Raw genomic sequence first — 23,389 nt, 5'->3', positions numbered from 1 at the left:
AAAACCATCAAGCGCTGCAAAGAAACTGGCTCACATGAGGACCGCCCCAGGAAAGGAAGACCAAGAGTCATCTCTGCTTCTGAGGATAAGTTTATCCGAGTCACCAGCCTCAGAAATCGCAGGTTAACAGCCGCTCAGGCATGCCTTTGAGGCATTTGTCCTCAAAACATCGTAAACGATGAGTACCCCATTGTTATAACTGGCATTTTTCTATATCACAGTATGGTTGTGCAGTTTGTTATTTATACTGCATCAATCTTTGATTAAAGCAAATCTAGCCTACCTATAATCAATGACTGTGGTCGTTAATTGGTTTAGACCCACCAGGCTATACATCTAAGAGTCGGTAGTTTAGTTATAGGGTCACCGGTAGGGTGAGCCGCCGAGGAGTGGGGGCGCCGTTTCTGCTGTACAGTAGGGTGCCAAACCCCAGTTAGGTAGGCTGTTATAAAGGGCAGGGAACAGTTATAGAGAGGTACTCTGTGTATTATGCACTTTTTATTGCACTTTGTCATTCACTCTGCCTCACACTGTCTATTGATTGCTATAGATGATTATGTTGCAAGGCAATCACTGTCCTTTTCATCTTTCCTGTCGTGCCAGATTGGAGTATAACTGTATCACACCATTCATAGCGACTGTACAGGAGCAGGAGGGACAGCCGCCGTCGAGCGGGGGCGCCTATCTCGAATCAATTTTAGGGTGCCAACCTTCGCTACATAGGCAGGGAAGATGTAGAGTATTAACAGTGTGAGGGACAGTTTTAGTCAAGCACGGTTGTCTGTATGGTGATTGTGTGTCAACATTTTTTTGGGAAAAAATGTACAATAAAAATGTAGTTTTATCAATTATCTGGTAGGGTACAAGGTTTTTTGGTTTTTTTTTCTTGATTTCTTGAACTTTGGTGGTTTATCCAAATTTTATTGCTTGAGTTAAAGCTGAAATAGAAAAATAAAAACATTATGACTCCTGGAAGAAGGGAAATAATGAAAATGGAAAAAAAAAAAAAAATGAAACAAAAATGAAAAAAACAAAACAAAACAAGTAAAAATGGAAAGTTGGCTGCTGGAGGAAGCGTACAGTTTGTAACCACAATAGTAAGGGCCTGTAATGGCGGAAAACAGCCTTTGCTGCCCATAGTGACCAATCACAGCACAGCTTTCAGTTTCCACGAAAAGTCTGATAAATGAAAGCTGAGCTGCTATTGGTTGATATGGGCCATTCAGACAGCTTTACTAGAGGAGCTGCTTTTGTTGCCAACCAATCGCAGCACAACTTTCCTGTATGGGCAGCACAGGCAGCCATCTTGTATAACTGTTTTTCTTGCCCACAAGGACCAATCACAACACAGCTTTAATTTTCCAAAAGCAGTTTGTGAAATGAAAGCTGCGCTGTGATTGGTAGCTAAGGGCAACACTTGCAGTTTAACGGCTGAATGCCCGGTAGTACAACTGTGACCACTAGTGACGATTACAATGGTCCCTGGCAGTCAGGTAGTCGTGCACCCGAGTCCCGACCTCCAGTCCTCACAGCCCGGAAGAATCTCCCCCCACTTCTCCCCCCTGACGTAGCATCCTGCCGTCATACACGACACCTCCCCGTCCCGCGCAGCCCCGCCTCCGGTCCTTGCCCAGTGACGTCACCGTGCTTGCGGCCTCCATCTTGAAGCCGCGACCTCAGAGTCCGGTCCTCCTGCCCCGGGCAGCGGCCTCCCCGGTATCCGCCTCCATCTGGAGCCCGGGACCAGCAGTGGCCAGGGGGCAGCATGGCGGGTGAGAAAGAAGCACAGGCTGGGGATAATGGCGGGGGCATCCTGTGGTAATGTGTGCCGGGAGGGCGAGAGAGAGGGAGCCGGGGATGTGTGACCGGCGGAGGGATGTGTGCAGCTGACAGAAGGGCTACTGTGGAGAGAGAGAGAGGGGCTGCTGTCCTGTGTGCAGAGAGAGAGAGGGGCTGCTGTCCTGTGTGCAGAGAGAGGGGCTGCTGTCCTGTGTGCAGAGAGAGAGAGGGGCTGCTGTCCTGTGTGCAGAGAGAGAGAGGGGCTGCTGTCCTGTGTGCAGAGAGAGAGAGAGGGGCTGCTGTCCTGTGTGCAGAGAGAGAGGGGCTGCTGTCCTGTGTGCAGAGAGAGAGGGGCTGCTGTCCTGTGTGCAGAGAGAGAGAGGGGCTGCTGTCCTGTGTGCAGAGAGAGAGAGAGGGGCTGCTGTCCTGTGTGCAGAGAGAGAGGGGCTGCTGTCCTGTGTGCAGAGAGAGAGGGGCTGCTGTCCTGTGTGCAGAGAGAGAGAGAGGGGCTGCTGTCCTGTGTGCAGAGAGAGAGAGGGGCTGCTGTCCTGTGTGCAGAGAGAGAGGGGCTGCTGTCCTGTGTGCAGAGAGAGAGAGAGAGAGGGGCTGCTGTCCTGTGTGCAGAGAGAGAGAGAGGGGCTGCTGTCCTGTGTGCAGAGAGAGAGAGGGGCTGCTGTCCTGTGTGCAGAGAGAGAGAGGGGGGCTGCTGTCCTGTGTGCAGAGAGAGAGAGAGGGGCTGCTGTCCTGTGTGCAGAGAGAGAGAGGGGCTGCTGTCCTGTGTGCAGAGAGAGAGAGGGGGGCTGCTGTCCTGTGTGCAGAGAGAGAGAGAGGGGCTGCTGTCCTGTGTGCAGAGAGAGAGGGGCTGCTGTCCTGTGTGCAGAGAGAGAGAGAGGGGCTGCTGTCCTGTGTGCAGAGAGAGAGAGGGGCTGCTGTCCTGTGTGCAGAGAGAGAGGGGCTGCTGTCCTGTGTGCAGAGAGAGAGAGAGGGGCTGCTGTCCTGTGTGCAGAGAGAGAGAGAGGGGCTGCTGTCCTGTGTGCAGAGAGAGAGAGGGGCTGCTGTCCTGTGTGCAGAGAGAGAGAGGGGCTGCTGTCCTGTGTGCAGAGAGAGAGGGGCTGCTGTCCTGTGTGCAGAGAGAGAGAGAGGCTGCTGTCCTGTGTGCAGAGAGAGAGAGGGGCTGCTGTCCTGTGTGCAGAGAGAGAGAGAGGGGCTGCTGTCCTGTGTGCAGAGAGAGAGAGAGAGAGAGAGGGGCTGCTGTCCTGTGTGCAGAGAGAGGGGCTGCTGTCCTGTGTGCAGAGAGAGAGAGGGGCTGCTGTCCTGTGTGCAGAGAGAGAGAGAGGGGCTGCTGTCCTGTGTGCAGAGAGAGAGAGAGGCTGCTGTCCTGTGTGCAGAGAGAGAGAGGGGCTGCTGTCCTGTGTGCAGAGAGAGAGAGAGGGGCTGCTGTCCTGTGTGCAGAGAGAGAGAGAGGGGCTGCTGTCCTGTGTGCAGAGAGAGAGAGAGGGGCTGCTGTCCTGTGTGCAGAGAGAGAGAGAGGGGCTGCTGTCCTGTGTGCAGAGAGAGAGAGGGGCTGCTGTCCTGTGTGCAGAGAGAGAGAGAGGGGCTGCTGTCCTGTGTGCAGAGAGAGAGAGAGAGGCTGCTGTCCTGTGTGCAGAGAGAGAGAGGGGCTGCTGTCCTGTGTGCAGAGAGAAAGAGAGAGAGGGGCTGCTGTCCTGTGTGCAGAGAGAGAGAGAGGGGCTGCTGTCCTGTGTGCAGAGAGAGAGAGAGAGAGGGGCTGCTGTCCTGTGTGCAGAGAGAGAGAGAGAGAGAGAGGGGCTGCTGTCCTGTGTGCAGAGAGAGAGGGGCTGCTGTCCTGTGTGCAGAGAGAGAGAGAGGGGCTGCTGTCCTGTGTGCAGAGAGAGAGGCTGCTGTGTGGAGAGAGAGAGGGGCTGCTGTCCTGTGTGCAGAGAGAGAGAGAGGGGCTGCTGTCCTGTGTGCAGAGAGAGAGAGATAGGGGCTGCTGTCCTGTGTGCAGAGAGAGAGAGAGAGGGGCTGCTGTCCTGTGTGCAGAGAGAGAGAGAGGGGCTGCTGTCCTGTGTGCAGAGAGAGAGAGAGGGGCTGCTGTCCTGTGTGCAGAGAGAGAGAGGGGCTGCTGTCCTGTGTGCAGAGAGAGAGAGAGGGGCTGCTGTCCTGTGTGCAGAGAGAGAGAGAGGGGCTGCTGTCCTGTGTGCAGAGAGAGAGAGAGAGGGGCTGCTGTCCTGTGTGCAGAGAGAGAGAGGGGCTGCTGTCCTGTGTGCAGAGAGAGAGAGAGAGAGAGGGGCTGCTGTCCTGTGTGCAGAGAGAGAGAGAGAGGCTGCTGTCCTGTGTGCAGAGAGAGAGAGAGAGGGGCTGCTGTCCTGTGTGCAGAGAGAGGGGCTGCTGTGTGGAGAGAGAGAGGGGCTGCTGTCCTGTGTGCAGAGAGAGAGAGAGAGAGGCTGCTGTCCTGTGTGCAGAGAGAGAGAGAGAGGCTGCTGTCCTGTGTGCAGAGAGAGAGAGAGAGGCTGCTGTCCTGTGTGCAGAGAGAGAGAGAGAGGCTGCTGTCCTGTGTGCAGAGAGAGAGAGAGAGAGGGGCTGCTGTCCTGTGTGCAGAGAGAGAGAGAGAGAGGGGCTGCTGTCCTGTGTGCAGAGAGAGAGAGAGGCTGCTGTCCTGTGTGCAGAGAGAGAGAGAGAGAGAGAGAGGCTGCTGTCCTGTGTGCAGAGAGAGAGAGAGAGGCTGCTGTCCTGTGTGCAGAGAGAGAGAGAGGGGCTGCTGTCCTGTATGCAGAGAGAGAGAGAGGGGCTGCTGTCCTGTGTGCAGAGAGAGAGAGAGGGGCTGCTGTCCTGTGTGCAGAGAGAGAGAGAGGGGCTGCTGTCCTGTGTGCAGAGAGAGAGAGAGAGGGGCTGCTGTCCTGTGTGCAGAGAGAGAGAGAGGGGCTGCTGTCCTGTGTGCAGAGAGAGAGGGGCTGCTGTCCTGTGTGCAGAGAGAGAGGCTGCTGTGTGGAGAGAGAGAGGGGCTGCTGTCCTGTGTGCAGAGAGAGAGAGAGGGGCTGCTGTCCTGTGTGCAGAGAGAGAGAGGGGCTGCTGTCCTGTGTGCAGAGAGAGAGAGAGGGGCTGCTGTCCTGTGTGCAGAGAGAGAGAGAGGGGCTGCTGTCCTGTGTGCAGAGAGAGAGAGGGGCTGCTGTCCTGTGTGCAGAGAGAGGGGCTGCTGTCCCGTGTGCAGAGAGAGGGGCTGCTGTCCTGTGTGCAGAGAGAGAGAGAGGGGCTGCTGTCCTGTGTGCAGAGAGAGAGAGAGGGGCTGCTGTCCTGTGTGCAGAGAGAGAGAGAGAGGGGCTGCTGTCCTGTGTGCAGAGAGAGAGAGGGGCTGCTGTCCTGTGTGCAGAGAGAGAGAGAGAGGGGCTGCTGTCCTGTGTGCAGAGAGAGAGAGAGGGGCTGCTGTCCTGTGTGCAGAGAGAGAGAGAGGGGCTGCCGTCCTGTGTGCAGAGAGAGAGAGAGGGGCTGCCGTCCTGTGTGCAGAGAGAGAGAGAGGGGCTGCCGTCCTGTGTGCAGAGAGAGAGGCTGCTGTCCTGTGTGCAGAGAGAGAGAGGGGCTGCTGTCCTGTGTGCAGAGAGAGAGAGGGGCTGCTGTCCTGTGTGCAGAGAGAGAGAGGGGCTGCTGTCCTGTGTGCAGAGAGAGAGGGGCTGCTGTCCTGTGTGCAGAGAGAGAGAGGGGCTGCTGTGTGGAGAGAGAGAGGGGCTGCTGTCCTGTGTGCAGAGAGAGGGGCTGCTGTGTGGAGAGAGAGAGGGGCTGCTGTCCTGTGTGCAGAGAGAGAGAGGGGCTGCTGTCCTGTGTGCAGAGAGAGAGAGAGGGGCTGCTGTCCTGTGTGCAGAGAGAGAGAGAGGGGCTGCTGTCCTGTGTGCAGAGAGAGAGAGAGGGGGGCTGCTGTCCTGTGTGCAGAGAGAGAGAGAGGGGCTGCTGTCCTGTGTGCAGAGAGAGAGAGAGGGGCTGCTGTCCTGTGTGCAGAGAGAGAGAGAGGGGCTGCTGTCTGGAGAGAGAGAGAGAGGGGCTGCTGTCCTGTGTGCAGAGAGAGGGGCTGCTGTCCTGTGTGCAGAGAGAGAGAGGGGCTGCTGTCCTGTGTGCAGAGAGAGAGAGGGGCTGCTGTCCTGTGTGCAGAGAGAGAGAGGGGCTGCTGTCCTGTGCAGAGAGAGAGAGGGGCTGCTGTCCTGTGTGCAGAGAGAGGGGCTGCTGTGTGGAGAGAGAGAGGGGCTGCTGTCCTGTGTGCAGAGAGAGGGGCTGCTGTCCTGTGTGCAGAGAGAGGGGCTGCTGTCCTGTGTGCAGAGAGAGGGGCTGCTGTCCTGTGTGCAGAGAGAGGGGCTGCTGTCCTGTGTGCAGAGAGAGGGGCTGCTGTCCTGTGTGCAGAGAGAGAGGGGCTGCTGTCCTGTGTGCAGAGAGAGAGGGGCTGCTGTCCTGTGTGCAGAGAGAGAGGGGCTGCTGTCCTGTGTGCAGAGAGAGGGGCTGCTGTCCTGTGTGCAGAGAGAGAGGGGCTGCTGTCCTGTGTGCAGAGAGAGAGAGGGGCTGCTGTCCTGTGTGCAGAGAGAGAGAGGGGCTGCTGTCCTGTGTGCAGAGAGAGAGGGGCTGCTGTCCTGTGTGCAGAGAGAGAGGGGCTGCTGTCCTGTGTGCAGAGAGAGAGGGGCTGCTGTCCTGTGTGCAGAGAGAGAGGGGCTGCTGTCCTGTGTGCAGAGAGAGAGGCTGCTGTCCTGTGTGCAGAGAGAGAGGGGCTGCTGTCCTGTGTGCAGAGAGAGGGGCTGCTGTGTGCAGAGAGAGAGAGGGGCTGCTGTCCTGTGTGCAGAGAGAGAGAGAGGCTGCTGTCCTGTGTGCAGAGAGAGGGGCTGCTGTGTGCAGAGAGAGAGAGGGGCTGCTGTCCTGTGTGCAGAGAGAGAGAGAGGGGCTGCTGTCCTGTGTGCAGAGAGAGAGAGAGGGGCTGCTGTCCTGTGTGCAGAGAGAGAGAGAGGGGCTGCTGTCCTGTGTGCAGAGAGAGGGGCTGCTGTGTGGAGAGAGAGGGGCTGCTGTCCTGTGTGCAGAGAGAGAGAGAGAGGGGCTGCTGTCCTGTGTGCAGAGAGAGAGAGGGGCTGCTGTCCTGTGTGCAGAGACAGAGAGAGAGGGGCTGCTGTCCTGTGTGCAGAGAGAGAGAGGGGCTGCTGTCCTGTGTGCAGAGAGAGAGAGAGGGGCTGCTGTCCTGTGTGCAGAGAGAGAGAGAGGGGCTGCTGTCCTGTGTGCAGAGAGAGAGAGAGGGGCTGCCGTCCTGTGTGCAGAGAGAGAGAGAGAGGGGCTGCCGTCCTGTGTGCAGAGAGAGAGAGAGAGAGGGGCTGCCGTCCTGTGTGCAGAGAGAGAGAGAGAGGGGCTGCCGTCCTGTGTGCAGAGAGAGAGGGGCTGCTGTCCTGTGTGCAGAGAGAGAGGGGCTGCTGTCCTGTGTGCAGAGAGAGAGAGGGGCTGCTGTCCTGTGTGCAGAGAGAGAGAGGGGCTGCTGTCCTGTGTGCAGAGAGCGAGAGGGGCTGCTGTCCTGTGTGCAGAGAGAGAGAGGGGCTGCTGTGTGGAGAGAGAGAGGGGCTGCTGTCCTGTGTGCAGAGAGAGGGGCTGCTGTGTGGAGAGAGAGAGGGGCTGCTGTCCTGTGTGCAGAGAGAGAGAGAGGGGCTGCTGTCCTGTGTGCAGAGAGAGAGAGAGGGGCTGCTGTCCTGTGTGCAGAGAGAGAGAGAGGGGCTGCTGTCCTGTGTGCAGAGAGAGAGAGAGGGGCTGCTGTCCTGTGTGCAGAGAGAGGGGCTGCTGTGTGGAGAGAGAGGGGCTGCTGTCCTGTGTGCAGAGAGAGAGAGGGGCTGCTGTCCTGTGTGTAGAGAGAGAGAGAGAGAGGGGCTGCTGTCCTGTGCAGAGAGAGAGAGGGGCTGCTGTCCTGTGTGCAGAGAGAGAGAGGGGCTGCTGTCCTGTGCAGAGAGAGAGAGGGGCTGCTGTCCTGTGTGCAGAGAGAGGGGCTGCTGTGTGCAGAGAGAGGGGCTGCTGTGTGGAGAGAGAGAGGGGCTGCTGTCCTGTGTGCAGAGAGAGGGGCTGCTGTCCTGTGTGCAGAGAGAGGGGCTGCTGTCCTGTGTGCAGAGAGAGGGGCTGCTGTCCTGTGTGCAGAGAGAGAGGCTGCTGTGCGCAGAGAGAGAGAGGGGCTGCTGTGCGCAGAGAGAGAGGCTGTGGATGTGTGTACATGTATCCTCTGGGTGCACAACTTATTGTATACACACAGTCATATCTGTATGTGCTGCACCCATCATGTGTCCTATGTATACAGATGTCCTGCTCCAGTGTATGGAGGGGCTGTATGTGTACACTGTGCTTTATATACATCTGTATGTGCAGTATCCATCATATGTAAATAAGTATATATACAGATGATACAGATGATATATATATATATATATATATATATATATATATACACACACATATACACACGCGCGTGCACATATACACATATACATACACATATATATATATATACATATATACTGCACACGTATACATTCACAATGCGCTCGTATGTGTATATATTCATGTTCATACAAGTATATTTAGCATTCATGCATGTCAGTGCAGTGTACACACACACTCGCACATCTGTAGACGCAGCACAGATAATATATATATCTGCAAATCACGGCGGCCATGTCTGTACCCTGCGATCCTCCCAGCATCTGGGGCGCTCCTTCTGATTAGCTGGCCTGGCATGATGTCACACTGCTATGATGACAGCACAAGGCCAGTTAATGAAGAGCCTGATGATGGCAGGTAGGAGTCGGTCCTCAGGGGTCCTATCCACAGTTACAGAGGGCCGATGTGGCCAATAGGCTGGGTACTGCAAATCCATGCGCACCTTTCCAGTATTTGCATGTGTAGTGTGCACACATCCAGTCATACAGGACAGATAAACTGCACATGTATTGGGTTACATGTTAGGTGTGTAAAAATCCAACCTATTACACATGTATTGTCACTACGTACCCAAATATGTACAGTATGTCTATACACCCAGATAAAAAGGACATGGCTCACAGGAGACTAGTCGGACAGGCGAATCCCTGGTGGCTTCTGATGGCCCACTCCCTGTGGGGAGAGACTGGTCAGTCATTAGTGGTGGCGGGATCCGCCTGCCCACGGTTAGGACAGCATATATCCCCTGTCAGGTTCCCTTTAAATATATTATATGTCTCTATATGGTTCTATGTATATGCACACAGTATACGTATTTCTTATTTAGGTGTGTGCATCCAGGTCCTGGAGCAGTCCTATATGGCTGTGTATGTATACTTATTGTACCTGTACTATATAAGTGTGTATACATACGTGTCGTGTGTGTGTATATATATATATATATATATATATATATATATATATATATATATATATATATATATATAATGTCCTGTAACTACTGTGTGGGTGTACTGTGTATACAGTAGACATCCTGTGTCTGTACTGTATGGAGATGTCTACGGTATACCTCCTAGTTCTGTACTGTATGGGCTGTCTACGGTATAATCTTTAATAATAATAATAATCTTTATTTTTTATATAGCGCTAACATATTCCGCAGCGCTTTACAGGTTGCACACATTATCGTCGCTGTCCCCGTTGGGGCTCACAATCTAAATTCCCTATCAGTATGTTTTTGGAATGTGGGAGGAAACCGGAGTGCCCGGAGGAAACCCACGCAAACACGGAGAGAACATACAAACTCTTTGCAGATGTCCTTAGTGGGGCTTGAACCCAGGACTCCAGCGCTGCAAGGCTGCTGTGCTATCCACTGCGCCACCGTGCTGCCCTACGGTATACCTCCTAGGTCTGTACTGTATGGGGCTGTCTACGGTATACCTCCTAGGTCTTACTGTATGGGGCTGTCTACGGTATACCTCCTAGTTCTGTACTGTATGGGGCTGTCTACGGTATACCTCCTAGGTCTGTACTGTATGGGGCTGTCTACGGTATACCTCCTAGGTCTATACTGTATGGAGATGTCTATGGTATACCTCCTAGGTCTGTACTGTATGGGGCTGTCTACGGTATACCTCCTAGGTCTGTACTGTATGGGGCTGGCTACGGTATACCTCCTAGGTCTATACTGTATGGAGATGTCTATGGTATACCTCCTAGGTCTGTACTGTATGGGGCTGTCTACGGTATACCTCCTAGGTCTGTACTGTATGGGGCTGTCTACGGTATACCTCCTAGTTCTGTACTGTATGGGGCTGTCTACGGTATACCTCCTAGTTCTGTACTGTATGGGGCTGTCTACGGTATACCTCCTAGGTCTATACTGTATGGGGCTGTCTATGGTATACCTCCTAGGTCTATACTGTATGGGGCTGTCTACGGTATACCTCCTAGGTCTGTACTGTATGGGGCTGTCTACGGTATACCTCCTAGGTCTGTACTGTATGGGGCTGTCTACGGTATACCTCCTAGGTCTTACTGTATGGGGCTGTCTACGGTATACCTCCTAGTTATGTACTGTATGGGGCTGTCTACGGTATATCTCCTAGTTCTGTACTGTATGGGGCTGTCTACGGTATATCTCCTAGTTCTGTACTGTATGGGGCTGGCTACGGTATACCTCCTAGGTCTGTACTGTATGGGGCTGTCTACGGTATACCTCCTAGGTCTGTACTGTATGGGGCTGTCTACGGTATACCTCCTAGGTCTGTACTGTATGGGGCTGGCTACGGTGTACCTCCTAGGTCTGTACTGTATGGGGCTGGCTACGGTGTACCTCCTAGGTCTGTACTGTATGGGGCTGGCTACGGTGTACCTCCTAGGTCTGTACTGTATGGGGCTGGCTACGGTGTACCTCCTAGGTCTGTACTGTATGGGGCTGGCTACGGTATACCTCCTAGGTCTGTACTGTATGGGGCTGGCTACGGTGTACCTCCTAGGTCTGTACTGTATGGGGCTGGCTACGGTATACCTCCTAGGTCTGTACTGTATGGGGCTGTCTACGGTATACCTCCTAGGTCTGTACTGTATGGGGCTGTCTACGGTATACCTCCTAGGTCTGTACTGTATGGGGCTGGCTACGGTGTACCTCCTAGGTCTGTACTGTATGGGGCTGGCTACGGTGTACCTCCTAGGTCTGTACTGTATGGGGCTGGCTACGGTATACCTCCTAGATCTGTACTGTATGGGGCTATCTACGGTATACCTCCTAGGTCTGTACTGTATGGGGCTGGCTACGGTGTACCTCCTAGGTCTGTACTGTATGGGGCTGGCTACGGTATACCTCCTAGATCTGTACTGTATGGGGCTGGCTACGGTATACCTCCTAGTTCTGTACTGTATGGGGCTGGCTACGGTGTACCTCCTAGGTCTGTACTGTATGGGGCTGGCTACGGTGTACCTCCTAGGTCTGTACTGTATGGGGCTGGCTACGGTGTACCTCCTAGATCTGTACTGTATGGGGCTGTCTGCGGTATACCTCCTAGATCTGTACTGTATGGGGCTGGCTACGGTATACCTCCTAGGTCTATACTGTATGGAGATGTCTACGGTATACCTCCTAGGTCTGTACTGTATGGGGCTGTCTACGGTATACCTCCTAGGTCTGTACTGTATGGGGCTGTCTACGGTATACCTCCTAGGTCTGTACTGTATGGGGCTGTCTACGGTGTACCTCCTAGATCTGTACTGTATGGGGCTGTCTGCGGTATACCTCCTAGGTCTGTACTGTATGGGGCTGTCTACGGTATACCTCCTAGGTCTGTACTGTATGGGGCTGTCTACGGTATACCTCCTAGGTCTATACTGTATGGGGCTGGCTACGGTATACCTCCTAGATCTGTACTGTATGGGGCTATCTACGGTATACCTCCTAGGTCTGTACTGTATGGGGCTGGCTACGGTGTACCTCCTAGGTCTGTACTGTATGGGGCTGGCTACGGTATACCTCCTAGGTCTGTACTGTATGGGGCTGTCTACGGTATATCTCCTAGATCTGTACTGTATGGGGCTGGCTACGGTATACCTCCTAGATCTGTACTGTATGAGGCTGTCTACGGTATACCTCCTAGATCTGTACTGTATGGGGCTGTCTACGGTATACCTGCTAGGTCTGTACTGTATGGGGCTGGCTACGGTATACCTCCTAGGTCTGTACTGTATTGGGTGTGTGTATACAGTACATGTCCTGTATGTATAGAATTATTCTCCATATTTCTTCTGGCTTTTTTGCCTTCTATAAGGTGCTCCTAGTATACGGAGGCAGCACTATTCTTTGGTGTCAGGACCATTGTTTCTTTTCTCTCCCCCTGAAAGGCTCGGGATTGGATTATTGTAGTTGTGCCGTTGTCTTCTGTACTGTGCTTTTTTCCGTTAAGTTCTCTGTACTTACTGCCGGCGTCTGAGCGCGAAGCTTACATGAGAAAAACATGGCTGCTTTCTATTATGAACTGTGCACTGCTGGCCTATAGGCCTCTTCTGGGACTGCAGCTCAGCTTCATAGAAGTGACTGCGTGCAGCTGAAATACCTCGCACAGCCTGAGGACGGGAGTGGCACTGTTGGTGGTAGAAAGTAGCCAGGTATCCTTTATGTGTTAGTAGCCCTTTACAGAGCATGTTCAGGGCTTAAAAAAGTGTTAGTCTTCGTTCCCACGATCATGAAGTAGCAGCGCGTTTACCGCAGCGTATTTTCACCGCATCTAGCTTAATCCGTGTGTGTCCACTGAACAATGAGGATTTACCGCATCCAATACATTACTATTGTGGACATGTCTCTTGCGGAGACTACAGAAATTGACATGCTGCGGCTCATAAATCTGCACTGCGGGTGAGTTTACGCCGTGTCAAATAGAAATCCCATCCATTGTACTGTACAACGCAGCACAAGAGCTCTGCACCCAACGCTGCTATTCCTGATCGGGGGCACATACCCTAAGAGAAGGAAACTGGATTTAAGAAAGAAAAACATTTCATCCTCCTCTTCCCACATACATCTATTTGACAATTGCAGCCAATCACTGGCTTAATTAACTGCTGCATGATGTAAACTGCGACCAGTAGGGATTTACTAGGTTACTCTCCTCCACAGACAGCGCCACTTCTGTCCTCAGGTTGTGTGTGGTGTTGCAGCTCGGCCTCATTCACTTCAGTGAAGCTGAGCTGCTCTTCCTTCTTTGAAAATCTTAACCCCTTAGTGACCGAGCCAAATTTTTGAAATCTGACCAGTGTCACTTTATGTGGTAATAACTCTGCAACGCTTCAACAAATCCCAGTGATTTTGAGATTGTTTTTTCGTGACACATTATACTTTATGATAATGGTAAATTTAGTTCAACATTTTTGTGTTTATTTATAAAAAATATAAAAAATTTGAGGAAAATGTTAAAAAATTAGCAATTTTCTAAATTTGAATGATTATCCCTTTAATCCAGATAGTCATACAACAGCAAACCATTAATAAATAACATTTCCCACATGTCTGCTTTACATCAGCACCATTTGTAAAATGTTATTTTATTTTGTTAGCATTGTAGGAGGTTTAAAAATGTAGCAGCAATTTTTCATTTTTTCAAAGAAATTTACCACATTTATTTTTTTAGTGACTTATCCATGTTTGAAGTAACTTTAGGGGTCCCATATATTGGGAAACCCCCAAACGTGATACCATTTTAAAAACAGCACCCCTAAACATATTGAAAACTGCTGTCAGGTAGTTTATTAACCCTTCAGGTGCTTTACAGGAATTAATGCAAAGTGGCATGACAGAAATGAAAATGTGTATTTTTACCACCTAAATGTTGCTAACTTCTAAACAGATTACTACAGCCGTCAGACTCTAAGGCCGCGATTTGGTCATGAATTGCCATCGCAAACATCAGGACAACAAAATCATGATATAAGGGCACCAATTGGGATAAAGAAGAAGCCCCCACACTCTGTTGACCATTTATAATGATGTAGTCACTATTGACAGCAGCATCTAAGGGGTTAAACAGATTTGGACGGTGCAAATACTGATCGTGGCTGATACAGCAAGTTGTCAGCTATAGTGTACAACCAACAGATGCTGGATTGTCATCTGTATGGGGAGGCTATTCTCTTATATCTCAGGTCAGTTAAAAGACGTATTGGTGGTCATTGAGGGGTTAAACATCCCCTTTAAGAATGCCACAATTAAACCACATGTGGGTCTTCAGCAGGCTTAAAACCACAAGTCCCAGCAGTATGTACCCCAGTAGTTGCTCAGTAGAGAGAAGCTTTGCTGTAAGAAGAAATGTTTGCATCTTTCATGTTTCTCATGAGTTGTTGTTCCAGATGGTTTATAGGACATCCCTCTTGTATGTGTGGTTTATCCGCATGGCTCCTGGGCTTGGCACAGCGCTGACCGGTCCGTGGTTTATAAGACCATATGACCTCTGTACGGCTCCAAGTCATAGACAAACTAAAAGTCCTTTCCATTGATCAATACAGTAACATAGGGCATACTGTCCCCATGAAGGGCTCTGCTACATCCTGGTCTCCACAGGACAAAAGCAGACATTAGACAGTCTGGCCAGGGACAAAATAGCAATAGTGTGCATCTGACTCATGAATGTGTTTTAGTAGCCAAATGATATATGTTGGTCACCAAATTAAAATTTAAGGAGTGCGGACTGAGAGGCCGGCAGAGGCTTTCCTGCTAGACTGTGGACTGGTGGGCCAGTGAAGGCGTTTCTTCTAGACTGTGGATTCATGGGCTGGTGGAGGCGTTTTTGCTAGATTGTGGACTCATGGGCTGGTGGAGGCGTTTCTGCTAGATTGTGTAGATTGTGGACTCATGGGCTGGTTGGAGGCGTTTCTGCTAGATTGTGTAGATTGTGGACTCATGGGCTGGTTGGAGGCGTTTCTTCTAGACTGTGGATTCATGGGCTGGTGGAGGCGTTTTTGCTAGATTGTGGACTCATGGGCTGGTGGAGGCGTTTCTGCTAGATTGTGTAGATTGTGGACTAATGGGCTGGTTGGAGGCGTTTCTGCTAGATTGTGTAGATTGTGGACTCATGGGCTGGTTGGAGGCGTTTCTGCTAGATTGTGTAGATTGTGGACTCATGGGCTGGTTGGAGGCGTTTCTGCTAGACTGTGGACTCATGGGCTGGTGGAGGCGTTTCTGCTAGATTGTGGACTCATTCGCTGGTGGAGGCTTTTCTCCTAGACTGTGCAGGCTGACGGGAAGGTGGAGGCTTTTCTCCTAGACTGTGCAGGCTGACGGGAAGGCGGAGGCTTTACTCCTAGACTGTGCGGGCTGACGGGAAGGCGGAGGCTTTACTCCTAGACTGTGCGGGCTGACGGGAAGGCGGAGGCTTTACTCCTAGACTGTGTGGACTGACGGGAAGGCGCAGGCTTTACTCCTAGACGGTGTGGGCTGACGGGAAGGCGGAGGCTTTCCTCCTAGACGGTGTGGGCTGACGGGAAGGCGGAGGCTTTTCTCCTAGACTGTGCGGGCTGACGGGAAGGCGGAGGCTTTTCTCCTAGACTGTGCGGGCTGACGGGAAGGCGGAGGCTTTACTCCTAGACTGTGCGGTCTGACGGGAAGGCGGAGGCTTTTCTCCTAGACTCTGCAGGCTGACGGGAAGGCGGAGGCTTTACTCCTAGATTGTGTGGACTGACGGGAAGGCGGAGGCTTTACTCCTAGACTGTGCGGGCTGACGGGAAGGCGGAGGCTTTACTCCTAGACTGTGCGGTCTGACGGGAAGGCGGAGGCTTTTCTCCTAGACTGTGCGGGCTGACGGGAAGGCGGAGGCTTTACTCCTAGACTGTGCGGGCTGACGGGAAGGCGGAGGCTTTTCTCCTAGACGGTGTGGGCTGACGGGAAGGCGGAGGCTTTCCTCCTAGACGGTGTGGGCTGATGGGAAAGCGGAGGTGTTTTTTCTCCAGTGATGTCAAATACTGTACACAGAGGGCCAAAATTAAAAGCTTGGACAAAGTCTAGGGCCAACCTTGATATTTATTCAAAAATATATATAACCATGAACTTTTTCATATGGCAACAAACTTAAAGGGATTGTCCCATATACAATTTTAATTCATAGATCTTAGAATAAAATGTTGGAATAATATGTTATGTAAGAGCAATAAAAAGCATACTGCCCAATGACCTAATTTATCTAATAACAAAGGATAAAAATCATTGATGCAGATAAAAAATATCATGCAAACAATGCCATCATTTGACTTGTGTGTTCTAGACTATGGACTGACGGCCCGGTGGAGGCGTTTCTGCCAGACTGTGGACTGACGGCCCGGTGGAGGCGTTTCTGCCAGACTGTGGACTGACGGCCCGGTGGAGGCGTTTCTGCCAGACTGTGGACTGACGGCCCGGTGGAGGCGTTTCTGCCAGACTGTGGACTGACGGCCCGGTGGAGGCGTTTCTGCCAGACTGTGGACTGACGGCCCGGTGGAGGCGTTTCTGCCAGACTGTGGACTGACGGCCCGGTGGAGGCGTTTCTGCCAGACTGTGGACTGACGGCCCGGTGGAGGCGTTTCTGCCAGACTGTGGACTGACGGCCCGGTGGAGGCGTTTCTGCCAGACTGTGGACTGATGGCCCAGCGGAGGCGTTTCTGCCAGACCCTGGATTGTCTGGCCAATGGATTACACTAGACTGTGGGTCGGTGGAGGCGTTTCTGCTAGACTTATAACCCGCCATGATGGATCTAGTGACTATTTATGATTTTACATCGTTCTTCGGTGCCTATTTATTAAAGTGCATCGCTGACCCCTCACTGCTGGTGTCGGAGGGTGATACTGGGTCGATGATGTGTCCTCTACCCATCAACCTTTCTATCTTATAGAACATTTGTCCTGGCCTAGATTTTCTGACTGATCTCGCACAACTCTCTGTAAGGCCTCATTCAGAAGTCCTTGATTTTTCATGTATGCAAAAAAAGGAATGGTCCAGGGACCTGTTTTTACCATTCATGATTTTCACGTGTGGATAAATAAAGCTTCTCCTTTGTTGATCACGGACAGTACACACATGGTGCACCGATGCCATCTGTGTTTTGTCCGTGATTTTCACAGACCCATAAATTTGTATGGGTGACTTTCATGCATGACTGATGAATGACAGACACAATGTCCCCAAAAAACATGGACATGTGAACAGGCCCATAGACTATAATGGGCACGTGTTCGATCTGTAAAAACCATGGACAGAACACGTACGTGATTCAGTGATGTCTGAACAGGGCCTGAAGCAGCAGCTCATTCTCCAGGAGCAGGACTTTCCCCTCCATATCGCTGCCACCATGCGCACAACCTCCTCAGGACCGGATGCCTGCTGCTGCCAGCCCTCCATCATCTTCCTGCAGGGAGGGCCTGCCTTTATTTGCACATACATTGTGTTTGTTGCCCCCCCCCCCTCTCCCCCCACCCCCAGCAGCATCCTGACAAAGCACATCAGTCATGGAGGGGGGATGGGGGGGGGGTGTCAATTAACCCTTCCTTAGCTGCACAACATATTTCTTCCATTGCTCCTCCTGGGCACTAGATGTGGCAGGCATGTTATTACATGGCAGTGTTCAGCGCCTGCATGCACCCCCCGAGGGGTTGGGGAGATTGAGACACGGCTCCTTCCTGTGTCGGCGGAACTAGGAACTGTTTATGGCGAGGGAGGTCCGGGATTCCTGTGAATGGCAGCTGTGTTCCCAGACGCAATCCATGTTCCTGAAGTTTTCCCCGCGAGCCGTGTTTCTGGGTAGTGTATCTGGTGGGCGCGTAAGGACCCCCTGCCCATCATATTCCGACTACTTCCCTGCTGCTCTTTCGTAATGGCATTCATGAGACGTTACCGCTGATTGCACGGAGCTCATGTAATGGCCTAAACGAGGTTTATTAAAATTGAGGTGTGCCCATCACATGCTCTTAATCTATGTGGTTTATAGCCTTGTGTTGGCGCAGGTTTATGCCGTCTGTTCAGATTTTACTGTTGCATTTAATCTTTATATCGCTCCTTTATAGTCACTTTTAAGCATTATTGTTACATTTGCTTCAAGCCAGCCTGTCCTGGTTGCCGCTTTGATGCCAGCCTGTCCTGGTTGCCGCTTTGATGCCAGCCTGTCCTGGTTGCTGCTTTGATGCCATCCTTCCCTGGGCACATGCATCCAAGCTATATAAATCCATTATCTCTCCATATAATTGTGTATGCTGGGTGTTCCTGGCTTCTCTGGGGGTATTATGCTGCCCTTGGTGGTTGCCGTTGAGCGGTGGTCTCCTACCTTTGGCTACTTATTGTAGTTTGGCCCTGCTGTAAGGTTCCATAGACCGGTAGGAGATCTGACGAGCCGCTAGCTTTTATACTGGCTTTTTTGGCATGGTTTGCTGCAGGGCCGTGTTGCAGGGCCGTGGTGTGGCCATTACTTCATTTTATTAGGGTGAGATTTGGTTGCAAGTTGCTTACGGTTTAAAGGGGTCGTCCAGCACTTCTTCCTTCTGAGCAGGCAGGTGCCTTCCTATGAATTAGAATTTGTTCCTCGCATGATACCGGCTGTCAGAAGGAGCTTGGTAACCCTGTGCATCGCTTATGCATAACATGTCCTAGTCATATGGGACTGCTGGGAAAGTCCTTTATGATCTGAGACCTAATCTCCAGCAGATTTGGATTTTTAAGGGGTTGGTCCGGCACTGCTAACTTCCACTTTGGGGCAATAACTTCTGCCCATAGTTGTGAGGACGTATGTATCCGCCGATTGTGATCGTGGCGCCCGAGAAACCGTGGTCTCATTAAGCTGTACAGTCATGTGGTCACATTTGCAATGTTACTTTCTGGTTTTGGTGTCACACATTCAAAGTTGTCTTCTGGCCCTAGATCGGGGATGGATAACGTAGCCTTCATAGACAAGAAAAATAGACAACTACCACCCTGAGATGGTTAATCAGGTTGGCCAGAAGAGCATCTCCTTTTTTTTTTTTTTTTAAGGAGGGTGGAGTTAGGTGGACAAGGTCTTGGTTCTCCCCCACTCACCACCTTGACCAGACCATGAGACATCTGCCGCTGAATGGCCACCACACAATAGAGATTCAGGGACTGAGGTCCGTTGTCTGAAAAATATCCCTTGTCCTCTGTGCCTGATGCTCTGCTGTAGAGACCTATGTTAATGATGGTGGGTTAATACTTTGGTCAGGACATGTTCGGCTGAATATGGGAGGTGGGATTTTTGTGGTTGCCCCAATGTGGACCCACCGGTGGGAACGCACTGGGCTCCTTAACTTCATATCCAATATACCAGAAGGAAGTAGAGCTAATTCTGCTTTGTGTGTGAACAGATGTCCACAGCCAGGAGACTGTAGTTGGATATCTACGACTATCCTAATTGCCTGTTTCCTTCTTTCCTCCAGGAGCTGGCGGAGGCAATGATATTCAATGGTGTTTTTCTCAGGTGAAGGGAGCGGTGGAAGAGGACGTCTCAGAAGGTAACGGCATCTTATACTTCATCTTCATTGGTCACTGACTAAAGTGATCATTTATATAGTCCTGTTTATGACACTTGACTGTGCTATGGTTATTCCCACGGACACCGATATTAAGGGCACTATGGAGGTTGACCCAGTGATCCATGTACCTCTCTTTCAGGTTTTAGGGTCTGTAATGCCTGTATACCATATGTTTATCAATTTGGACATGATTGTGGGGCAGCCTCAGTTTAGTGATTTTTTTTCTAAATATCATTTATGAAAAAGGTCCCTAACGTTCTCCTTTAAAACAAACTTCCTAGCAAACCTCGTGCCCAAAGTTCGGAGCTGTGGATTGCAGGATCCCCCTGTGGCCGTCCTTACGAGATCCCGCTCTCCGCACTGACATAGTGCCGCACGTCCTTTACTAAGCAGTGACCGCACTAATGGTGGTGCGTCAGCGCCGGGTTAGTGCGGAGCGCGACATCTCACTCTTTACAGTTCGGAGCACCGCAGAGGCTTATTGGAACCAGAACTCTGAAGTTTGGACCTGACTTGCTGGAAAGTCTTCTCCTTTAGAGGAACATTAGGGACCTCTGTGACCACTTTACTTAATAAGGGGTATTTCTAAACCTCACCAGACTGAGGCCACCCACCCCATCCTGGTAATAGCCAAATACAGGACAATGAGAGGAGACGCGGCTGATCTCCTGGGACACATACTGAAGGATTTCAAGACTTGTGACATCCACTTGGACTGGTGATGAGACATATGAGACACCTGCCTCATATAATGTCATGGAGTAGATAGTTCAGGTCAGGAGACCCACTGGCCAGGCCCAGAATTGTGATCTGGACCGTGTGTGCTTGGCCTTACGAGGAGTTGTGAGCTTAGCCCCCCGCTATATTATATCACACACTGTAATGGGGCATATAGAAAGTGCTGGGTAACCTGACTATCCACAGCAGCCTGTAAATGCCCCTCAGAGGAGCAATGATGGATACAAGTCCTGGCCTGACTGTGGATTTAGGAACTGAAGCTTGATAGTGCTCTGTGGAGCCCTCCTTTTGGGTCCTAGGACCTGTGTTCTGGCCAGTGCTTGCTCCTGTAACATGGGCACCCAGATGCACCCGTTATATGCTTGATTGGACCTGTGTTCGGGCCATGGCTTGCTCCTGTAACATGGCACACCGATGCACCCGTCATATGCCTGATGGGACCTGGCCTAAGGGCGGCGAATTACTGTAGTGTGGTACAATCAGAGGGGTCCATGACTACAGGTAACGCCGGCTGATCTCTCGTCAGACGCTGGAGCTTTCCTATAGAGTCCTCTTCCTGTGATCGTATGATGGAACCTGTGGGCTGACATTACTGGGTCTGTAGAGATTGGGAAATGCCCTGTGCCCCCTTTCTCAAGGTGTTAGGATGGTCTTGGCCATGTTGAATTTGTGGTATGTTGTATCTAGAGGTCCCACTATTATATTGATATACTGCTCTCTGCGGATTTGATAAGGAGGAGAGAGTAAATCGTGAGTCCACATGGATATGTGACGAGATATATAAGATACAAGATGAGTAGTCGCCATGTTGGATACATGAAGTACTGGTCACGCTGTCGCCCGTATCGGAAGCCCCTCCGCTGCCATGTGCACTGCCAGCCAGGGGATAAAAGTAGCGGGTGGTGTGACCATGCTATCGCCAGTGTCGGGCTCTGCTCCCCTTCGTCTTTTTCAACCAAAGGACTATTTGGGAAGAGCTGCTAGTTTGTTGGGGGCACAGCCACTGACACCACCAATGATAACCAGCCCTGGGGTCCCCTGTCTGCCATGTGCACTGCGGCTTCCCTTGACTGACTGTGGGACTGACGGAGGAGGTGGAGGTGGCCAGCTGTATGTTTCCTGCAGACTGTGCCGCTATAATGGCTCTGAGGGGGACCCTTCATGGGGCATACATTACTGGGTCCGGCTGTCGGGAGGGGCAGGTGTAGGTGCGGTGATGGTGCCGCCATGCTACGGTGGTTTTTAGCAGCTCCCGGGAAGTGGAAATTCTCTTGTAGCCAGTTCCCATGTACGGCCTGACAATAAAGGGTTTGTGCGCGCTGCTCACCTGACTTGTGGGTTTTTCCGTCTTAGTAGGTGATTACTTTGGCGCTTTGCAGGATCACTTTGCTTTCTCCACCCAGATGTAAACTCCTAGACCAGTTCTCCCAGTCATGTCCGAACTCGGCAGCTGCGGCTTAGTCCGGGGGTGTGCAATGCAGGACGCCTGGGGGGGTATTTTTGCAGCTGCTCTGGGTCTGAGGCCTTAGATATGTGGTCAGGGCGGTCCCTGGAGGTGGGGGTCCTGGTGTTAGACCGTGTAACACCTCTGCAATCTAACATTGTCATCTGGATTCTTTCACTGAACAAATGATGGCTTCTTCCCATCATCCTGCAGGACCCCTCTGTTTGGTGGCATCTTCTTAGCATGATTATCATTTGTATTCCCTCCTGTGCACAGGCCACGTGCTGCCGACCATGGTGGGAACATGAATGTAAACCACTATCGTAGCCATACACAGTATGGCTGCACACATGGCGGACGTCTCCATTCACACCATATCCAACTAGTAGATTCAGACGTGCGTTGCCCTACTACAGTGAAGTCTAGTCTTATTCATGGCCCCATGCTGTAATACCAGACATGACCTATGAGTGGAGCTGTTCCAGCATTTTGTCCCCCTGTATATGTGAACCCTGTTCCGTACCTCGCTGGATACAAGTGCCGACTGCCAATTGCAGGGAGCAAAAGTCAGTTGTCAGATTTAATTTCCCAGCTGCCGTGGTGAGCGATATTTCACCGGGTGGTCAAACCTGTGCTATATTCATTTTTATACATGTACTTGGGGGTCTTCAGTGGGTGGTTAATGTGATATGCACGACCTAGAGAACACATTGCTGCTATGATTGTACTTTGTCAGCAGGCACAACCTGCACTGGTGACGTGTGCATAGAAGGACTGTATAGAAGGACCAAAGGCATTAACTATCATTGCCCATGAGTGTCTGCCACTACTGACCTGATGCCACGCGGGTGCGGGATTAAAGGTGTTCTGCCACTGTTACTTCCAGGATAGGGGAGAAGTGTCTGAGTACGGGGGTCCTCTGCCCATAAAAACAGGGGTTCTTTGTCCCACATTTTGAATGGAGCCATCCCAAAGACAATGATTGGAGCGACTGCTGCTTTGGTGACACAACACTGGACCCCGTTCACTTTAGCAGACCCCCACAGTGATTAGACACATGACGCAGGGAGTTTTCCAGCCACGTTGTGACAGCAGATTGTCATGACAGTGTTCACACTGTAAGGATTGCACACATTTCTAGCTCAGGCACGTGTTGGGATGGCGTGGGATCCTTACAGCGAGCTTATTGCACCCTGTCAACTCCGCAATCTGCAGGCACACAGAATAGGCCACCACCCTGGGGGTCCTTTCATGTCACTCCTGAACTACTGCTTCTGACATATCACCGGGTGAAAGGGTAAAGGGGCTGTTCCCCAATCAGAATTGTACAACTGCTGTTGCTGGAATATGTAGTTCTCCTTGTCACTCATGCCTGAGACAAGATTCACAAGCGTTCTCTGTACTCGCTAGAGAGCAATGCTGGGAGGACACATGGCCGGTAAGGACACCACGAGAAGTGACCTCACTACTGAACTCTCCTGACCTTTAGGTATACATCTGTGGGTGTAAATATCCTGACTCATGGTGGGCAGAGTGGTACAAGACCAGTGGTCCTTCAGCACGTATCTAGGACAACATCACTGCAAATATGGGCAATGATGAGGCTGGCCCTAGTGATGGCCGTCCTGAAGGACTTTCAGGAGTCCCAGGTATATGGGACTCTACTGGTGACATGATTGGTAAGATGGCTACCACGGAGCACATGGCCAGTAAGATCCTCCATCGTTCCTCAGACTTGAGTTCCCTCCACTCTCTCCTGTATCTTGTACACTGAGAATGTCCATAACCTGCGTCTCCTTCTGTCCTTACAGCCGATATCATATCTACGGTAGAATTCAATCATTCTGGAGAATTATTAGCCACTGGAGATAAAGGAGGACGCGTGGTCATCTTCCAGCAGGAGGTCAGTATTATCGGACGCTCGCACTCTCGGCTCAGCTGCTTTTTCCAGCCATAGGCTTCATCCACACACA

The 23,389-nt window shown here is 51.6% G+C and overlaps 1 protein-coding gene across 2 annotated transcripts in view; it reads left to right on the top strand.

The window, feature by feature from the left end:
- The first annotated feature begins 1,429 nt into the window (after positions 1-1,429).
- Positions 1,430-23,389, top strand: part of PPP2R2A (protein phosphatase 2 regulatory subunit Balpha) — a 58,824-nt gene continuing 36,864 nt past the window's right edge. The window contains exons 1-3 of one of the 2 annotated variants that reach the window (XM_069767018.1): positions 1,430-1,772; positions 19,139-19,213; positions 23,228-23,319. In XM_069767018.1, the coding sequence (XP_069623119.1) occupies positions 1,766-1,772; positions 19,139-19,213; positions 23,228-23,319 (174 nt within the window). In that variant the 5' untranslated portion in view covers positions 1,430-1,765. Of the gene's footprint in view, positions 1,773-17,357; positions 17,499-19,138; positions 19,214-23,227; positions 23,320-23,389 lie in introns of those variants that run through there. The other variant, XM_069767017.1, reaches the window with a different exon arrangement.

The sequence above is a fragment of the Ranitomeya imitator genome, chromosome 4, assembly GCF_032444005.1.
Source record: "Ranitomeya imitator isolate aRanImi1 chromosome 4, aRanImi1.pri, whole genome shotgun sequence".
In the NCBI taxonomy this organism is placed as follows: Eukaryota; Metazoa; Chordata; class Amphibia; order Anura; family Dendrobatidae; genus Ranitomeya; species Ranitomeya imitator.
The sequence above is the reverse complement of the archived record's forward strand: the minus strand, read 5'-3'. Positions and strand labels throughout refer to the sequence as shown.